This window comes from Rhinatrema bivittatum, chromosome 3, assembly GCF_901001135.1.
Source record: "Rhinatrema bivittatum chromosome 3, aRhiBiv1.1, whole genome shotgun sequence".
In the NCBI taxonomy this organism is placed as follows: domain Eukaryota; kingdom Metazoa; phylum Chordata; class Amphibia; order Gymnophiona; family Rhinatrematidae; genus Rhinatrema; species Rhinatrema bivittatum.
The window spans coordinates 534,941,705-534,961,324 of NC_042617.1; the positions used below are offsets into that span (position 1 = coordinate 534,941,705).

The 19,620-nt window shown below is 45.4% G+C and overlaps 1 protein-coding gene across 1 annotated transcript; it reads left to right on the forward strand.

Moving 5' to 3' along the window:
• The first annotated feature begins 8,958 nt into the window (after positions 1–8,958).
• On the forward strand, positions 8,959–9,468 carry UCN (urocortin). The gene has a single exon (XM_029596907.1). It carries the CDS (start codon positions 8,959–8,961, stop codon positions 9,466–9,468), a length of 510 nt encoding a protein of 169 aa, XP_029452767.1.
• The last annotated feature ends 10,152 nt before the right edge of the window (positions 9,469–19,620 follow it).

Here is a 19,620-nt window from a genome sequence, read left to right on the forward strand (position 1 = left end):
GAAAGAAAAAATTGAAAAGTATTATGAAAATATATAGCCAATCTAACATTACTAGCCAAAACAAAGACTATGTACTCCAACAGTGTTTCAAGAATTATATAACATACATAGTAGTATAGAGGATGATGACAGAAAATCACCAACTGGCCCAACCAGCCTGCTCAGTTATTTAAACTGCTAAGTATAGATCCCAACTGCCAGCTGAAGAAGTATGAGTGCTTATAGGAAATCATTTTATCCAAGTCAGTTTTTGTTATTTTCCTCACTGGTTCTCTGCCATCCAGGGTAGACAGGCATATAAATTCATACTTAATCCATCACTTCTCTTGCCCCCTCCATGTCTTCACCACCATGCTTAGCACTAATCTTCATAGCCACCACACCTAGGCCTCGATTTTCTTTCTGTGCACCGGTTTCTGAATCTTGGCACTAACGGGGGCGGGGGGGGGCGGGCCTGCGAAAGCCAGCAGCGATCGCACCACCGTGGTGTTATCGCTGCTGGCTTTCACACCCAATAGCGCCATCGTAAAAGGTGGTGCTATTGGGCGCGTTATTGGCGGTGATAAGGGGCCTTACCTTTTCGCCGTCAGCGAAGTTTCTGCGGCGTCCGCCCTGACACCGCCCCAACTCCTCCTCTTCCGGTGCTGACGCCACCCCGATTCTGCCCAGATCTAGGTATCACACGTGAAAAGGGACTTTTTGCGTGCGATAGGGTTACAAAATAACCCCCCCTAGTGAGGCTGGTGCCCAAGCACTTAGCCTTCCAGGTTCCTACAGGCTTGCTGGATAGTACCTGGCAACCACCAACTTGATTTCTAGGTAGTTGTAACTCACTAGTGCCAGCCCAGCTGCCCCTTGACCTGCAGTGTCAGTAGGCCACACTTTCCTTACCTGCTCTTTCTTTTCTTCTGATATCATGTCTGCCCTTGTTTCTGCTCTCAAGAGAATGAAGATTGAGTTGTTTGTAATACTGTAACTTAAGAACATAAGAACATGCCATACTGAGTCAAACCAAGGGTCCATCAAGCCCAGCATCCTGTTTCCAACAGTGGCCAATCCAGGCCATAAGAACCTGGCAAGTACCCAAAAACTAAGTCTATTCCATGTTACCGTTGCTAGTAATAGCGGTGGTTATTATCTAAGTCAACTTAATTAATAGCAGGTAATAGACTTCTCCTCCAAGAACTTATCCAATCCTTTTTTAAACACAGCTATACTAACTGCACTAACCACATCTTCTGGCAACAAATTCCAGAGTTTAATTGTGCGTTGAGTGAAAAAGAACTTTCTCCGATTAGTTTTAAATGTGCCACATGCTAACTTCATGGAGTGCCCCCTAGTCTTTCTATTATCCGAAAGAGTAAAAATATGATTCACATCTACCCGTTCTAGACCTCTCATGATTTTAAACACCTCTATCATATTCCCCCTCAGCCGTCTCTTCTCCAAGCTGAAAAGTTCTCTTTAGACTTTCCTCATAGGGTAGCTGTTCCATTCCCTTTATCATTTTGGTCGCCCTTCTCTGTACCTTCTCCATTGCAACTATATCTTTTTTGAGTCGCGGCGACCAGAATTGTACACAGTATTCAAGGTGTGGTCTCACCATGGAGCGATACAGAGGCATTATGACATTTTCCGTTTTATTCACCATTCCATTTCTAATAATTACCAACATTCTGTTTGCTTTTTTGACTGCCGCAGCACACTGAACCGACGATTTCAATGTGTTATCCACTATGATGCCTAGATCTCTTTCTTGGGTAGTAGCACCTAATATGGAACCTAACATTGTGTAACTATAGAATGGGTTATTTTTCTCTATATGCATCACCTTGCACTTGTCCACATTAAATTTCATCTGCCATTTTGATGCCCAATTTTCCAGCCTCACAAGGTCTTCCTGCAATTTATCACAATCTGCTTGTGATTTAACTACTCTGAACAATTTTGTATCATCTGCAAATTTGATTACCTCACTTGTCGTATTTCTTTCCAGATCATTTATAAATATATTGAAAAGTAAGGGTCCCAATACAGATCCCTGAGGCACTCCACTGCCCACACCCTTCCACTGAGAAAATTGTCCATTTAATCCTACTCTCTGTTTCCTGTCTTTTAGCCAGTTTGTAATCCACGAAAGGGCATCACCACCTATCCCATGAGTTTTTATTTTTCCTAGAAGCCTCTCATGAGGAACTTTGTCAAACGCCTTCTGAAAATCCAAGTACACTACATCTACAGGTTCACCTTTATCCACATTTTATTAACTCCTTCAAAAAGTGATGCAGATTTGTGAGGCAAGACTTGCCCTGGGTAAAGCCATGCTGACTTTGTTCCATTAAACCATGTCTTTCTATATGTTCTGTGATTTTGATGTTTAGAAAACTTTCCACTATTTTTCCTGGCACTGAAGTCAGGCTAACCAGTCTGTAGTTTCCCGGATTGCCCCTAGAGCCCTTTTTAAATATGGGGATTATATTAGCTATCCTCCAGTCTTCAGGTACAATGGATGATTTTAATGACAGGTTACACATTTTTACTAACAGGTCTGAAATTTCATTTTTTTAGCTCCTTCAGAACTCTGGGGTGTATACCATCTGGTCAAGGTGAATTACTACTCTTAAGTTTGTCAATCAGGTCTACCACATCTTCTAGGTTCACCTTGATTTGGTTCAGTCCATCTGAATCATTTCCCATGAAAACCTTCTCCAGTATGGGTACCTCCCCAACATCCTCTTCAGTAAACACCGAAGAAAAGAAATCATTTAATCTTTCCACGATGGCCTTATCTTCTCTAAGTGCCCCTTTAACCCCTCGATCATCTAACGGTCCAACTGACTCCCTCACAGGCTTTCTGCTTCGGATATATTTTTAAAAGTTTTTACTGTGAGTTTTTGCCTCTATGGCCAACTTCTTTTCAAATTCTCTCTTTGCCTGTCTTATCAATGTATTACATTTAACTTGCCAACGTTTATGCATTATCCTATTTTCTTCTGTTGGATCCTTCTTCCAATTTTTGAATGAAGATCTTTTGGTTAAAATAGCTTCTTTCACCTCCCCTTTTAACCATGCCGATAATCGTTTTGCCTTCTTTCCACCTTTCTTAATGTGTGGAATACATCTGGATTGTGCTTCTAGGATGGTATTTTTTAACAATGACCACGCCTCTTGAACACTTTTTACTTTTGTAGCTGCTCCTTTCAGTTTTTTTCTAACTATTTTTCTCATTTTTTCAAAGTTTCCCTTTTGAAAGTTTAGCACGAGAGTCATGGATTTGCTTAATGTCCCCCTTCCAGTCATTAAATCAAATTAAATCATGTTTCTATCACTGTCTCTTTTTTGTCCCAAGTGCTAGAATTCTGTCACTGTACTGGTTTCTACCACTTCTGTTGGTAGGTTTTACTGGGCCTCTACCACCCTCTCAGTAAAGGTAGTAGAGGATGTGAATGAAGAGAAGAGGCATGGGGTAGCTGATGGGAATGACAGCTACTACTTGGAGATTAACACCCTTATTCAATAAACATTCTCACTGTCAATGCAACTCCAGCATTGCTCTATGCGTCAACGGCAAGAGGAAATGTCGTAAAAAGGATTTGCATTCACAAAAAAACGGGGAGTAGCTTGCTTGTTGCGGCAGTTACTACCCCAAACCAAATAGGTCTGATACTTCACTTTCAATGCATATTCAGCATAGTTCTCTGCTTCAACGGCAGGGGGGAAAGAGGAAAAAAGGATTTATATTCAGGCAACAACCAACAAGGACTGAATTACATAGTCTGGGTAAACAAATGATTATGGATGTAGTCTGCTTGTTATGGCGGTTACTATCCCGAATCAATTAAGCCTGATACTTCACTTGGAATACATATCCAGCGCAACTCACTGCTTCAATGACAGGGGGGAATAAAGAAAAGAGGAATTATATTCAGACAACAACCAACAAGGACTGAATGTCACAGGCTGGGTAAACAAATAAGTGTGGGAGTAGCTTGCTTATTGCAGCAGTTACTACCCCTAACCAATTAAGCTAGATACTTCACTTAGATGCAGCTCCAGCACTGCTCTCTACATCAATGGCGGGGGTGGAAGGTAACTAGAACCAAACAGTTACTAATAAGGGCCTAGAGTAACAGATGTGTGTGCCGGCTCGTGCATGTTACAAAACTGGGTGGCCGCATGCACAGGCTCACCAGATTTTACAATCCACGCATACATGTGCAGACGGTGCGCACAAGGGGGGTGAATTTTTGCAAATTATGCACGGCATCAGAATTGGGCCTTCTCCTGTTCCCTCCCAGTCCGCTCCAATTCACAAGCGGACTGGGAGGGAACTTCCCTATACCCTACCTAAACTCCCTCCTTCTTCCCCTCTCCTCCCCACCCCCTAAACCCTTCCTATCTATCCTATTTTTTTGTTGTTGTTGTTTTGTAACTTATTTCACAGCCAGAGCTAAAGTAAGTTGCACGTGGCGGCCAGCTGCCAGCACACGAGTCATCGGGGCAGTGTACAATAGCGCTGTCCTGGCCCGGCCTGCTTCCTCCCCACCCAGACCCCGCCCTTTCAGAGAGTCCCGTCACTTATGTGCATACCAGGATTTACGCGCGTGGTTGGGCCCATTTTAAAATGCGCACAATGTACGCAAGGCCTCGCCACGTACATAATCCCCCGGTTTTATGCAAGCGGGCCTTTTAAAATCCAGCCTATAACTTTCTGTTGCTAGTCAATGTCCATGTGCAGATTCATGATGTAGGAAAAATATTCATTTGTGTGAACCTGAATGCAGTAATGGGCATCATCTTGCTGTATCTCATACAATAGCCATCTATGCCTATTTTTCTGATGCTGCAAAAAATGTGCACGTACAAGTCCATATTGAGTAATCCAGAATGCAGCAAGTTATCTGGTTCAATGTAGCTTTATATTCAGTGGAAAAAGTCTCCTACTGAATTCGCTCAGCAAAAGTGACCTGGGTGTAAAAATCCTGTTTTGGGGTCAGGCTTCCCATCAGCAGCACCGATCCCACGACTGCTTGTAGTTCCCCTTCAGGTTCCACAACCTCACTTCCCCCAGCAGGCCCCAGTTGATTACTTTAGGGCTACTGGCAGATATAGCCCCTGAGCTTCACCACAGCACCCACTGTCTTCCACTGAATGTTTGTCTCCAGGGGGAAGAAAATATTCCAGTATAGTTTTGTATACAGTCAATACTGTGCCTATGCCCCTGCTAAACCAGCTCAGGGAAAAGTGGGCATCTGCCCAAAAAAGAAAAAGTGGAAAAGAAGCCTCAAGGTAAAACTTGTGCACTGCCAGGCACAGGCCATGCCCCTCACCCATCTGGACTTCTGGCTGCAAGAGGAGAAACAAACTCTGGCAAACAGGACAAAACAAAGGTACCTTAATGGATCTTCAAATACAGCCTCACAAGTTCCAGTGCCATATCTACTGCACACTGAGATTAGTCCAAAGACTTCAGCAAAAAGAAAAACCATCACCCAGCTTTTAAGTACAGTTCATCCCCTCCCAAGTATGAACTTCTGCAGCTGCTCCTCACAAAGAACTCAGGTTTGGTTCACCCACCTAAGGTCTCCATAAATTGAGCTTCCAGCCCACAGGACTGCTTCTTGGCAACTGCACAGTCTGTCAGTCTCTGTGCCTCCTCCACATGAGGCAATACACCTGTGGCCTTTTCAACCTCGTGTTTTTGAAGTCTCTATCCACCCTGATACTCTGCCCTCTAAAGCCCCTGTTAGCAAGCCTACTTCCTGCCTGGCCTGCTGGGACCTGCAGTTCAGAATACTCCAACTTGCTCTGGGAGCCCTCTTACAATTCCCTCATCCACCCTTCCCGCTCTGGCCACACCAGATTATTTTGCCACTCACGGGCTTACTGAATATTTTAAACAAATAAGAAAAAGCTAACAGCAGAGCAGTGGTCAATTTCTCTGCTCTTACCTCTTACCTCTTCGGGCTTCCCTGAATACTAAGTGCCCATAGCTCTGATAGTAATTTATTGACTGCAGTCAGGGAATCATTGGCCCCCTTGATGTTACTACAAAATCCTGGTGAAGCATCCTTGTGCTTCCAGGAAAGCTTCATGATATGGCTTTAAAAACAAAAGGATTTGGTACCTGTTGTAGGGAAATCTTTCTGATGGAAGAGGAAGCTTGGCTCTCCCATAACAGAATATACAGCGCTTGACAAGGCAGGACTGTAATTTCAGCACCGCGGACAGTTCCCAGTTCTGCGCGTCAACAAATTCATGGCACTCAGTCTAACAAACTTTTTTATCTCCTGGTGCTTTATCCAATCATTGGGAAAACAGTTCCTAACGACTCGTGATGTTTTTTTCTCCCGTTACTCTTTGAGCTCTTTTGAAGCTGGTGAGGATGCTGGGAAGATTTATTTCATTCGCTTACTTAACTCCTGAAAATCTCATCTGGCCCGTTTCAGGCAGTGAAAAGGCCAAACATTCGGACAGCACCAGGCAGACAAGAAACCTTAGATGAAAAGAAATCTTAGAGAAATGTCAAAACTTTGTAATAGAAGGCAGCGGTCGAGATAACCAGAGCTAAGTGCGGGACCTTTAAAGGTAAAATGGAAGAAGTTTATGTGTTTAGAGATTACAGGTAAAATACCACAAAGTAAAGCGTCATGGAAGCAGGACGCTTTGCACATCTTTAAGTCTTCATGTTTTGTTCTCCTTTTATATTCGTTCTTTTTTTTGCTTGTCTTTTTCCTCTTTAGCCAATTTTTGCCTGTTATTTTTCCCCATTGATTTTACCCTCTTTTTTTGTTTTCTTTTTTCCTTCTTTCTTATTTCTCTCCCTCCTTTCTCTCTTGGTGCTCCATCATACCGTTTGAAAGAGCGTGTGGCCCTTTCTGCAGAATACTAATGAGCTTTGCGTTTTAAATCACTCCCGGCCATAATTCTGCAATGACATAAAAATGATTTCCCTCCTGTACAGATAAGTGCTTGAGCACTTGGGATTTTTTTTTTTTTTAATTTTAATATCTCCTAGCTTTCTCCATTCCTGGGGTTAGGCATTTCTCATAATGCCTGATAATATTTAAGATCTGCTTTATCTTTTCCATACGTTTGAAAGTAAAGCCACTTTTGGTCTGGCATCATTCTTTTTGCAGCTCGATGTTTCTTTTAATTAGGGAACGAGTGAAGAAAAGTCTGTGCTGCGGGTATTCTTTCTAACCTTTGCCAATTGAGTATGGTTACTTACTCTTCCTTCCTAGAATTTATACGATGTTGAGATTCACTTCTTTCATCTATAATCAGTTCATGTACTTGCTCTGACGTCAATTGGAGCTTTCTTGGATCTATATAAACATTGAGCAAGGAGCCTCAGTCACTAATTTCCCACAAACGGGATATTTCCCCAAAAGATCGCTGACTTGTCTCTCTGAACTAGGAGCAACTCTCTTTCAAAGCATCGGAAAGTAAGTGGATTAAGGGAAACCTGCTAGCTGTTTAGTGCCTGCCAAAAATGAAGTGTTTACTCTGAGGAAGTGTATAAGTGAGGAGGGGGAGAGATAAAGCAAGACTGTCAGTGTCTGTGACTTCTAGTGTTTGTGTCGGAACTAGACAGCTCAAGGTAAGAACAACAAAGAAGGCTGTGAGGAATTAAAATGTCTCTTTCTATGCATGAGTGCAAGTTTCTCAAATGCAAAACTCAACTTGCGTGTTTCTTTCATTTTCTAAGATTAGTAAAGTTTTTGTTGTTGTTGTTCTTCTTCTTTTTATTTAGACACAGTTCTTGCATATGGTAAGCGGTTTTAAATCTTGATTTAGATTCACAGGCTGTAAAGCAATTTTTTTTGCTTTGAGAAACACCTGACTGCATTACCCATTCAGTGCTAAAGACATTTTTTTTTTCATGCGATCACTATTTGCAAGGTGAAAAACAATTCACTGTCGTTTCGAATTGCTTCTCTGCCCATAGCAGCTTACAAAACTTTTTTTTTTTTTTTAACTAAGATCAGGAAAATCAATCAACAAACGTTCCTAGCTTTAATAACTGATGAAATCGTTGAAATAACACCTAATAACGGAAATCAGCTCGTTCTTTACATCCATGCTATGGATATTTGAATATTCTGTAAAAAAAAAATTACAAAGGCAGTTAATTACTGTCTCCTTGCACCTTAAGGTGAAATCGCATTGCATGTGTTCTTTATAAACGTATCATTGGGAGGGTGGAGGCAGGTTATCTATAGCAATGGCGAGGGTTATTATTGCTATGCCAAAAGTTTTGCTCTGGCAAGGGAAAGAAATGCAAAGTTTCCTCGACCAATCTTTCCCTGAAGCCTTCTTAGAGGAAAGTCTGCTGATGACACTGGGGGAAGATATCTGCGCTGCCAGATCTGCCGTTATCTAAAGAGAGAATTTGGTTTCAAATGAAATTGGACTAGAAATGCTGTCAGGTTTCTCGGAAATAAATTTAAATAAGGGTCATCGCAATTAATTGCCAACATTTATAGTGAAGCTAATTCCCATCATCACAGGGGTAGGAGGAACTGCTTGCCACACAGCATGCAGCACAAGGGAATGGGTGCAACTCGGACCCGGGCAGCTAGAAAACTAAAAAGAAAGAGGTATTATTATTATTTCTCAGTGAACTTGCATTTGCATGAAAAAAAAATGCTGCCGTCACGTAAAGAATGAATTGGGAAATTATTCAATCTAAAACGGTTACATGTGATCCTGGCGTTTGCATTTGGAATTAAGTTTTGAATCGGGCTTGGTTTTCTAAATACAGTTTTCGGTGCTGTGGACCGACTTACAGATCACAGCCTAGGTCAGAGGAGAGCTTCTGTTTCTCTTACAGGAAATTAATGACCTTTCAGGGCTGCAGCCTGTCCTCACACAACTGGCTATAAGATGCAGCTATTTCTCTTTTATGATTTATATTTCTTTATATATTACATTCAGGTGGAAGAACTCCCCAAAATGAAGACAACCCTGTTGACTTTGCTTGTGGTCTACCTTCTTCTGGCTCATGTCCCTCCCAGTATCAGCCGCCCGGCAGACAGGAACTCTTACGAGGGAGCCAACTTAAATCTCAACCGAGTGTTGAGTGAAGACAACGGCCAAGGCCTTTTGTACTTTTTGAGGGAGAAGATACATAGGAATTTGGATGGGAATCCCCGGGTCTTTGTCAGCTTGAGCAGGGCTCCAGCCTCCGATCGCCTTCCTCCTGATCACCAGATCTTAGCCAAGCAGCTGTCCCAGGTCCTGAGCATCCTGCAATCCGTCTTCCAGGAGAACGGCAACTCGGACGATGAAGCCCTCAGGAGTGGTTTGGAAGAGTTATCGGACCGCCTCAAACGGGAAGATCCCCCGATTTCTATAGACCTGACATTTCACATCTTGAGACAAATGATTGAGATCGCCAAGACCCAAAGTCAGAAGCAGCAGGCGGAGCAGAACCGCATCATCTTCGATTCGGTGGGGAAATGATCGGTAGAGACTCGGGCAAGAGCAGGAAGGTCTCACCAGGAAGCTCAATACACCCCCCCCCCCTCACACACACACACACACACACACACACACACACATACACACACACACACTCATCTAGGAAATGAGTTCCCATCAATCACATCATATGATCAAAGGAACGCAAGACTTGAGTGTACAGTTTTATTTTCTCCTGAAGTCATAAATTATGTGTCTAAATTGGAAAAGCTTAGAAGTCAAACGATTATAGATCCCATTCTTGTTTTAATGAAGGGCATTAGCTCATTTTCCTTTTCCTTTTGGAGGCTTTTGCTCATGCACAAGATTTCCAAGCTCCTGGCTCTTGATGAAAATTCACAGCCTTTTTTTTTTTTTTTTTTTAGCCCTAGAACACATATCCCAATCTGTTTGGGACTGGTAAATCAGGGTTATCAGCCCCAGAATGTAATCTGATGTAAGCAAACATTTTAAAACAGAATCCAAAACGTAGAACTCTTCACCCAGCGTTAATCAGGATGGCCAGTCACTCAATCCGATGCGTCCAAACATGCGAAACTGGAGGGGGACAGGTTGGCTATCTTTATTCCTCAACGTTTTCTCCATCGTAGTACAGTTTTCATACACTTTTTACAATATACATTTGCCTATCTAAAGGCTATACCTAATGTAAGGAATTAACAGTTAGGTTTGCCTCACTGTAAAATAGCATCCAAGATCATGAAAACGGTCCCTTCCTCCAGCTCAGCTCCCGAGTCAGAGGAGGTGAGGTGGAGGAAGGGACCGTTGAGTGAATGCCAGCACAGGGATAGTACAGGAGGACAGGGACCTGCCAGTGCCTCTCTCTTTAATGCATCCCGTCTCTCTTGGCAGCACGTTAAGCATTTGGCTGTGTTCCAGTGGTTAAGCACTCTTGTAAATCAACTTCTTAAGCACTTAATCTATTGGAAATTTATCAGGCACAATATGCTGATATTGGTTTTTAGAACTCAGCTGATGGCTTCAATGACTTTAGCCACTTGATTTATTTTTCAGGGCCGGGGAAAGAAATGGAGTAGGAAGAGGTGAGCACGGTCTGGACGGGCGGTCTGGACGGGCGGGTGCACCGTTTCTTTTGGGAGGGAGGGGTCCCCTTTTGTATTTTTTGCGAATTTAATGTTTATTTCAGTTCATCAGATGAAATGATCCAAAATAAGCATTGAACAAACTGAACCCCAAGTTTAAAAGACAAATGAAACAAAACAATGTTTCCCTGCACATCCCTAGTACTGGTGTTTCCTAGCACAGGCCGCCACATGTACTGAGTTTAAAGGTCACAACTGAACTGGCTCAGTTGTCCAATGGCCCTACCTTTATGTCTGTAAGTGTCCCACTGTACATTTTTAAACTTTTAATAGTGTCTGGGCTTCCTTTAGCTTTTCAGTTTTGGTTAACAACATGGATGGATATTGTCTCCAGTTATGCTTTCTGCAGAGTTTCCAGATGTTTCTGCAGGGAGGCTTTTGGCCATTCCTGGATTTTGAGCTAATATCCCAGTGCACTGTGGTTTTGTAGTCCTACTTCTTTCATTTGAAACGGACACTGCAGGTAATAAAATGCATCAGGAGAGATAGTGTCAAAAAGTGAGAGATGCCCTAAAAGACTCCCTCCAGAAATAATGTCACATGGCAACTCTGCCTATAACAAGGCTATTGCAAGGACAGGATGAAAGTAATAGAAAGTAATCAGATTCCTCCCCATGACCGTTGGGGCCGAAAAAAGTCACTTAACGCTATCCACTTCCCTTTTGATCCTCATCCTTTTTTTCCTATACTCTGTTCATGCAAAAGGAATCCGTGATCTGTAATTAACTGCCTTAACAGCACCCTCAGCTCTAGTGTTTACACAATATATTTAATCATGAAAAGTGAAAGCACAGCAGAATTCAGAACACCTCTGGTAGGAAATAAAATCAGGATGACGTAAAAACTGTAAAATTGGTTTTGTTTGTTTTTTAGCACAGGGCAATTTTGAAAGCCGTTTCCCCGGGTAAACTGACTTATTTGAAAATTGCCCTCTTTTGCCCAGCTAAAGGTACGGGTGGACGTCCAGTTTGCACCCATTTAGCCAAGGAGAGAAGAGTCATTCCTTGGCAGATCTGTAGCCTGGAAAGGAATAAAACTTTGGCTATGTGCCACTTTCGAAAGCATGCAGGCTATTTTACCTTTCCTCCATCCGTACACTGTTGCTTTTGCAAATTGAAAATAAATTACTTGGAGAATTTGTCTTTGAAAATTAACCACAAAGTTCAAACCAGAAAGGCTAATCTAAATTGCCTCTGCAAGGGCTGGCTCCTGCTTCTACTATAGCGGATGGTCCCTGGTCATCAGCGACAGAAAGAGACAGTTTTGGATGGGGTTGTATTTTAACTCCTATCCCAGTGCATATCAAGACTCGTCCTATAATTGATAGGAAAATCAGAAATACGTATTTTATAATGCAGTGGGACATAAGTGAATAAGAAAGCAGTTGCTTTTGCCTCTTCTTGAACACCTGGACCCACCTAGTAACAGGGCTGGTCTTAGGAGGGTTCAGGGCCCAGGGCGAATCCACTGCAGTGGGCACTAGAACACGGAAAGTCTAGTGTTGAGGATGGGGCTACCATGGATGTGCAGGAGCCTCCCAAAGTGAGGGGGTCCAGGGTGGTTGACCCTATTCAGCTCCTCTCCCCCAATTTCCTGCACTAATTTGGCTGTTTGCCTGCACAAGATGACACAGTATGTAAAATAAAAGATGAAGGCGTGTAAGACAATCTAGCAATCTAATTGGCTAACAGCCACCTGCTGCTTTCTAGCCCAGATGTTCTGCATATTTCGGTAGTGAGTGTCCAATGGCGGTGGCAAGAAGGTCAATGACAGCTGCACAGACTGCTCTCTGGTGAAAATTACTTTGTGTTTACTGTTATCCAGTCACTGGCCAAACCCACACAATATCCCAATCCATCTTGAAAACATATGGCATGTGAGTGTGTGTAAAGCTTTTGTGAAGCAGTTATGTATTGAACTATCAATAAACAGAACAGTGAAAGCAAAGCAAGCAAAAAACCCAACCATTGTTTAGCAGCAAAGGAAAAGCTTTTTCCATTTCTATTTTCTAATAAAAAAAAGAAATCTTATGGAAAAAAAAAAAGTGTTGGTTTCAATAAAAAAAAGTGTTGCTGGTGTGGGGGGGATTCTGTCTGAGTGTAGTCTCCAAAGCCTAATGGACCTCACTCCACAGGGGCATCCAGCTGTGGTTCTGGCTGGTGTTCAGTGGAACAGTGTCCTGTGCTTATAACAGGTGCAACGGGAAAGCAAATGCATGCTGAGTCAGAGCAACAGGTAAAGTATTGAGAATCTGGCTCCTTTACAGCTTTGTTCTTTTTTAAGAAAGGGAGAAAAATATGCTGCTCACTATGGGAGAGCAAGACAAATGCGTGTTCCACTTGTGCTTTCTTGGGGGGGCAGACAAACGCATCTCTTGCTGCACCGATGAGGAAGATCCCAAGAGCACAGTGCACTGCAGTGTAAGGACTTTCAGTTCTCCACCTTGGGAGTTCGTCTAGAAAGGCAGAATGTAGATATAAAATGAAAAAAATGACGGTTAAAGAGCACATTCCACTGATAGTGGACTGCAGGTCGCAGGGCACATTCTGCTTCTAACAAGTGTGTTTGCAGGGGACAGATACTGATACAACTCATGACACTGGTAAGCTGCAAGGCTCTTTAATGTAATATAATAATGTTTTGCATTTCAAGACTTCCTTTCCAATTTTAGCTCAAGGCACTTGACAACAGTTTTTTCAGGCACAACCCTGCATCTCTAAAAGCCATTTGGCGATACAGCACACACAGGTAACAATGGACATGGTATAACAACCTTCTATGCAGGTTGCTACGCTTAGAGAGACAATTTTCAATTCCATTTCATGGGTAAAGGGGTGCTTCAATCACAGAAAAGGAATTTTTAAAAATTGTCCTCCTTATGGAGTAGATTTTAAAAAATAGCGCGATCGCATACTTTTATTCGCGCACCAGGCGCGAACAAAAGTACGCTGGATTTTATAAGATACGCACGTATCTTATAAAATCCAGGGTCGGCGCGCGCAAGGGGGTGCACATTTGTGCAACCTGCGCACGCCGAGCCCAGCGCGCGCTGCCTGTTCCCTCCAAGGCCGCTACGATTTCGGAGCGGCCTCGGAGGGAACTTTCCTTCGCCCTCCCCCCACCTTCCCCTCCCTTCCCCTACCTAACCCCCCCCCCCTTACCTTTGTTGGCAGATTTACGCCTGCTAAAAGCAGATGTAAATCTGCACGCGCCAGCAGGCTGCTGGTGCGCCGTCACCCGACCCGGGGGCTGGTCCGGAGGCCTCGACCACACCCCCGGGCCGGCGCCAAGCCCCCGAAACGCCCCCGAAACGCCATGTCGTTTCGGGAATGCCCCCAACACGCCCCCTCCCTGCCCCTTTGACAAAGCCCTGGGACTTACGGGCGTCCTGGGGCTCTGCGCGCGCCGGCAGCCTATGCAAAATAGGCGCGCCGGTGCGCAAGGGCCCTGCGCGCGTAAATCCAGAAGGATTTACGCGCGCAGGGCTTTTAAAATCCGCCCCTATGAGCGGATGAACTTAGGCATGGAGTGCCACTGCCCATGAAATTTTACCCACAATGGGGTAGATTGTAAAAGGAGCGCGTGCGGCGTACATGTGCCTGTGCTACCTGGCGCGTGCAAGGGGGTGCACAATTGTGCACCTTGCGCGCGCCGAGCTCGGTCCGAGCCGCACTGCCTTCCCCTGTTCCCTAATCCCCCACCCCACCCCACCCCACCTTCCCTTCTCTTCCCCTACCTTCCCCCCCCCCCCTACCTTTTCCTTCTTTGTTCTTTTATTTCAAAACTTACTTCAGCCCTGGGGCTGAAGTAAGTTGCGCGCGCCGGCCGACTGCTGGTACGCAATCTCGGACACAGCGGCAAATGTCCGCTGTGTCAGAGGCCTCTGGCCCTGCTCCCACCCCCGCCCCTTTTCGCAAGCCCCGGGACTTACATGGGTCCTGGGGCTTTACGCACGTCGCCGGTTCTTTTTAAAATAGGCCCGGTGCGCGTAAGGCCGGTTCCATACGTAAATCCTTTTAAACTCCAGCCCTATCTGTAGAGGCCTTCCTGGGGGGCAGGGTTGTGAAGGGGTTTTTACTTAACATGCATATTTTTAGAAATCCAAATTCACTTTCAGGGAGTTGTTTTTTTTTAATCTCTGTTACTGCTTCTGAATGTGTAAGACACCTATGAACCCCACACACACTATAATTCTCAGAGGGGAACTCACTGTATAATCTTTCCAAGAATCTCCCCTCCGTTCTTGTTTTATTCCATTTAATATGTTTAATTTTATTGCACGCCAATATCACTCAAATGCGTAAAATCTTTTTTAACTAAATACGGGACAGATAAGTTGGTTTACGGTGAAAGTGACATATTTATTTATTTATTTATTTAAGGTTTTTTTATACCGGCATTCAAGAACTCGTTCTCATCATGTCGGTTTACAGAAAACAGGGGTGCAGAAATATAACCAAAAACATAACTAAACGTGGAGAAGAGAAGCAGTTACAATTAACAAGGGATCATGAACTGGGATTATAAGAAATAAAAGAGATAGAGGAGGATAATTATATACAAGTGTACAATGTAAATAAGGAGTTCTCTATAAATACAAGAGAACAAAATAACTTTGTGTGGAGTAGCATGATATGGTGAAATTTATGGAAGCTCAAGCAACTTGCCAAAATCAGAAATGAGCATAAAATTGATATAGGTTGGTGCTATGGAGTCGTGTTATAAACAGAAAAAGGTTATTTATTCAAGCACAGTAAATTCACAACTTGAGTATTGTTTTTAATGATTGATTCAACACAGGTAGAATTTTTAAGAGTGTGGCATGCTGAAAAAAGAAAATTAGATATATAAAAAAATCACTCCACAACCATCACACTCACTGGCTAAATGACTCTTTAAAATACCAACAGACCTGTCAGAGCAGCTTACAAAGGATCCCTCCACACACCATCTCCCAAACTGTTCCACCTTGCTGCTACCAAAGAACGGGCCTTTTCATTAGCAGGACCCAAGTTATGGAATTCCATGCCTCCAGATCTACGCCTGGAACACTGCACCCAAACCTTCCAAAAATAAAACTAAAAACCTGGCTGTTTAAACAAGCCTTCACATAGCCAATTCATTCCCTACGATTCTCCCTCCTGCTACCTGCCTGTATCCCTCTGCCTGTGGTCACTCAAGTATCTGATTCCCCCCCCTTCCTAATTTTACATAAATTATTGTATATATCCACTGTATATTGCCCTGCTACCCACTGTATATTAGGGATGTGAATCGTTTTTGAACGATTAAAATTATCGTCAGATAATTTTAAAATCGTCCTAAATTGTTAGAGTGCACGATACAATACAAATGCCCCCGATTTATCATCAGGGGCATTTGTATTGTATCGTTAAATAGGGCACAGGAATTATTTGGGGGAGGGCGGGAAAACTGGCACACCAAAACAAACCGCAAACCCACCCCGACCCTTTAAAACCAATTCCTTACCCTCCCCCACCCTCCCGAACTCTCCCAAAATGTTAAGTTACCTGGTGGTCCAGTGGGGGGTTCCCAGCGCGATCTCCTGCTCTCGGGCCATCGGCGCCATTTTGGCTGCCACTAATTAAAATGGCGCCGATGGCCCAATAAAAAAAAAAACCCACCCGACCCTTTAAATCGACCCCTCTTAGCCTCCCCCACCCTCCCAACCCGACCCATCGCTAATTTTTTTTTTTAGGGAGGCCCGCGCTGCTAAAAAAAAACAACCCACCCGACCCTTTAAATCAACCCCCCCCTCCCAACCCCCCCAAAACCTTTTAAAGTTACCTGGTGGTCCAGGGGGGCCTCAGGTGGTCTCGGGGAGAGATCCAGGGGGGCCTCGGGGAAAGATTTCCCGCTCCCAGGCATCAGCTATTCTAAAAAAAAAAATGGCGCCGATGCCCCTTTGCCCTTACCATGTGACAGGATATCCGTGCCATTGGCCGGCCCCTGTCACATGGTAGGAGCACTGGATGGCCGGCGCCATCTTTAAAGATGGCGCCGGCCATCTTTACTCATCAGCCCATAGGGCCCAGCGCAGGAACTCGGTCCACGGCGCCCGATGATGACATCACATAGTTCCTGTATATAAGGTGAGGTCCCATTCCCAGAACCTCACCTTGGCAATCGGGTCGACACTTCGGTGTAGCTAGTTTGCTGTTCCTTGTTCCTGTGTTCTCCTGCTTCCTCGATCCAGTCTCGTTCCAGTGTTCCTGCATTCCTGCATTCCTGTGTTCCTGTTGTGTTCCAGTGCTCCTGCGTTCCTGTGTTCCCATGGTCCTCCTTGTGTTCCAGCGCCTCCCTTGATCCCTGCTCTTCATTCCTCCTCCTGTCATACCTTCTCAGACTGACCACTGCCTGCCTTCTGACTATGCTTGACTGCCACCTGGAACAGGCCTTTGCTCTTCTTGACCACGTGTGGACTGATCTTGGAACTGACCCTTGCTTTGGTCGATCACCCTCAGATGGATACCCTGGCTCTGAGCCATGGACTCGGCAGAGTCCTCAGCTCTGCAGACCATTCCGGGTCTGGCGACATGTGTTTGGGAGCAACAACAGTTCATTGAAGCATTGGTCACCCCTTGGAAAGACTGCGTTCTCAACTAGAGGAATCTGCTATGGCCAACCCAGGGACTCTTGCCTATAGCCCGTCCACTGTTTCATCGCCCTCAAGGGCACTGCTGGCCCTCCCAGCTCCACCTCGTTTGAATGGAGATCCTCGTCTGTGTCAAGGTTTTATCAACCAATGCTACATGCAGTTCTCACTGCAGCCTACTCTTTTTCCGGATGAAGTGACGAAGATCATGTTCATTCTCTCTTGTCTGGAGGGGAAGGCCCTGGAATGGGCCTTCCCACTTTGGGAACGTTCCGATTCCATTCTACAGCAGCTTCCACAATTTATCGCTGCTTTCTGGCACCTTTGAAGACCCAGGCCGACAAGCAGTCACTGGCCATCACCTCCTACATCACCACCAGGGATCATGCTCACTCTCCGAATACACTGTGGAGTTCCGAACCCTGGAAACTGAGTTGGGATGGCAGGAGGACTGCCTGCGGACACTCTATCAGAGGGGTTGTCTTTTATCTTGAAGGACGAGTTGGCCACCAGTGAAATTCCTACATCTTTGGAGGAATTGATATCCCTGGTTGGGCGGATAGACCACCATCTCAGAGAACGGTAACGTGAAGTAAGGGCTCTCCGACCTCCCGCCCTACGACCACCCCAGTCTACGAGCCCCAAGTTGAAGGCTCTACCTGCGAGTTCTCAATATCCATGTCGCCTCTGCTACCGAAGTCTCAGCATTCTCAGTGGTCTTTGGTCGCCAACCTCGTCTATCTCTACCAATTCCACTCAGCGTGCCTTCACCAGCAGCCCAGTCCACAGCCCAGACCATTTGCCATCTGTGGGACCAAGTGAAGCAACACCTCAGTCAAGCGGCCGACTGAGCCAAACAGGTAACAGATGCCCATTGCCATGCCGCACCAGTATTCCTGCCTGGGCAACAAGTCTGGCTCAGTACCAGACATATTCATCTCCGGTTGCTTTCTGAATGGTTGGCTCCCAAATATCTGGGACCATTTCCCATCATAAGGCGAGTAGGAGCGGTAACATACCAATTGAAGTTACCGGCGAACCTGGGAATCCATGACATGTTCCATGTGTCTCTGCTCAAGCCTTTAGTACTGTCATGGCCCTTTCGAAGACCTCCACCTCTGACACAACTATCAACAGAGCCTGAAAATACACTCCAAGTATGGGAGGTTCTGGACGTCAGATGCCTTAGAGGCCACTGGGAGTACCTCCTGTCTTGGGAGGGCTTCGGCCCAGAAGAAAATTCATGGGAGCCCTCTCACCACATCCTTGACAAAAACCTCCTCCAGGAGTTCCATCGTCACCATCCTGACAAGCCCAAGCCAATAAGGGGGAGGCCTAGAAGGGGGGTTACTGTTGTGCATCCTGGCCGCGTTGGTGCCATGACTGGGCCTGCTCATTTCCCACTCCCTTCCACCAGCTCCAGCTCCTCGTCTCTGGCTGCCGCGGCCAACTCTCACTGTCCGCGGCGCTCCCAGGCTTCCCCAGGCCCGTCGGGGGCTTACGATTCTCAGCGCTCCTCACACTGGGGCTCGGTCTTCTCCACAGCGTCGGCCTCGCCCCTAGGCGAGCATGCACGGACCACACGTCCCTTTAAAGGGCCTAGTGCGGGAACATGGTCTGCGGCGCCCAATGATGACATCACATAGTTCCTGTATATAAGGCGAGGTCCCATCCCCAGAACCTCGCCTTGGCAATCGGGTCCACACTTCAGTGTAGCTAGTTTGCTGTTCCTTGTTCCTGTGTTCTCCTGCTTCCTCGATCCAGTCTCATTCCAGTGTTTCTGCGTTCCTGTGTTCCTGTCCTGTTCCAGTGCTCCTGCGTTTTTGTGTTCCCGTGGTCCTCCTTGTGTTCCAGCGCCTCCCCTGATCCCTGCTCTTCATTCCTCCTCCTGTCGTACCTTCTCAGACTGATTCACAGTACTGACTTTTGCCTGCCTTCTGACTACGTTTGACCGCTGCCTGGAACCGACCAGCTCCTGCATTCTGACTACGTTAGACCACTGCCTGGAACTGACCACTGCCTGCCTTCTGACTATGCTTGACCACCACCTGGAACAGGTCTTTGCTCTTCTTGACCACATGCAAACTGATCTTCGAACTGACCCTTGCTTTGGCTGACCACCCTCAGACAGAATCACTGGCTCTGACCCTTGCGCTACATTCAGACACTCTGCTCGCTTCCATGACCACCAGACTGGCCTGCTCTGATACTACCCACGGCCTCTCCTTGTTCAGACCTATAGGTGCTGCTTATCTCACCTGGAGGAACTTCATTTCCTGTCTCATCCAAGAGGTCTCCGGTGATTCTATCTTCATCAGCCGCACACCTTTGCTCGTGGGAGGCGCACCTCTTTGCTACCTCTCTGGGAGACCCTCGGAGGTCCACCTAAGCCCAGGCATTCCGGGTAACCAAGGG

Bases quoted from the DNA above. Each gene is read 5' to 3' on its own strand.
- UCN (XM_029596907.1), top strand. From the start codon at position 8,959: ATGAAGACAACCCTGTTGACTTTGCTTGTGGTCTACCTTCTTCTGGCT.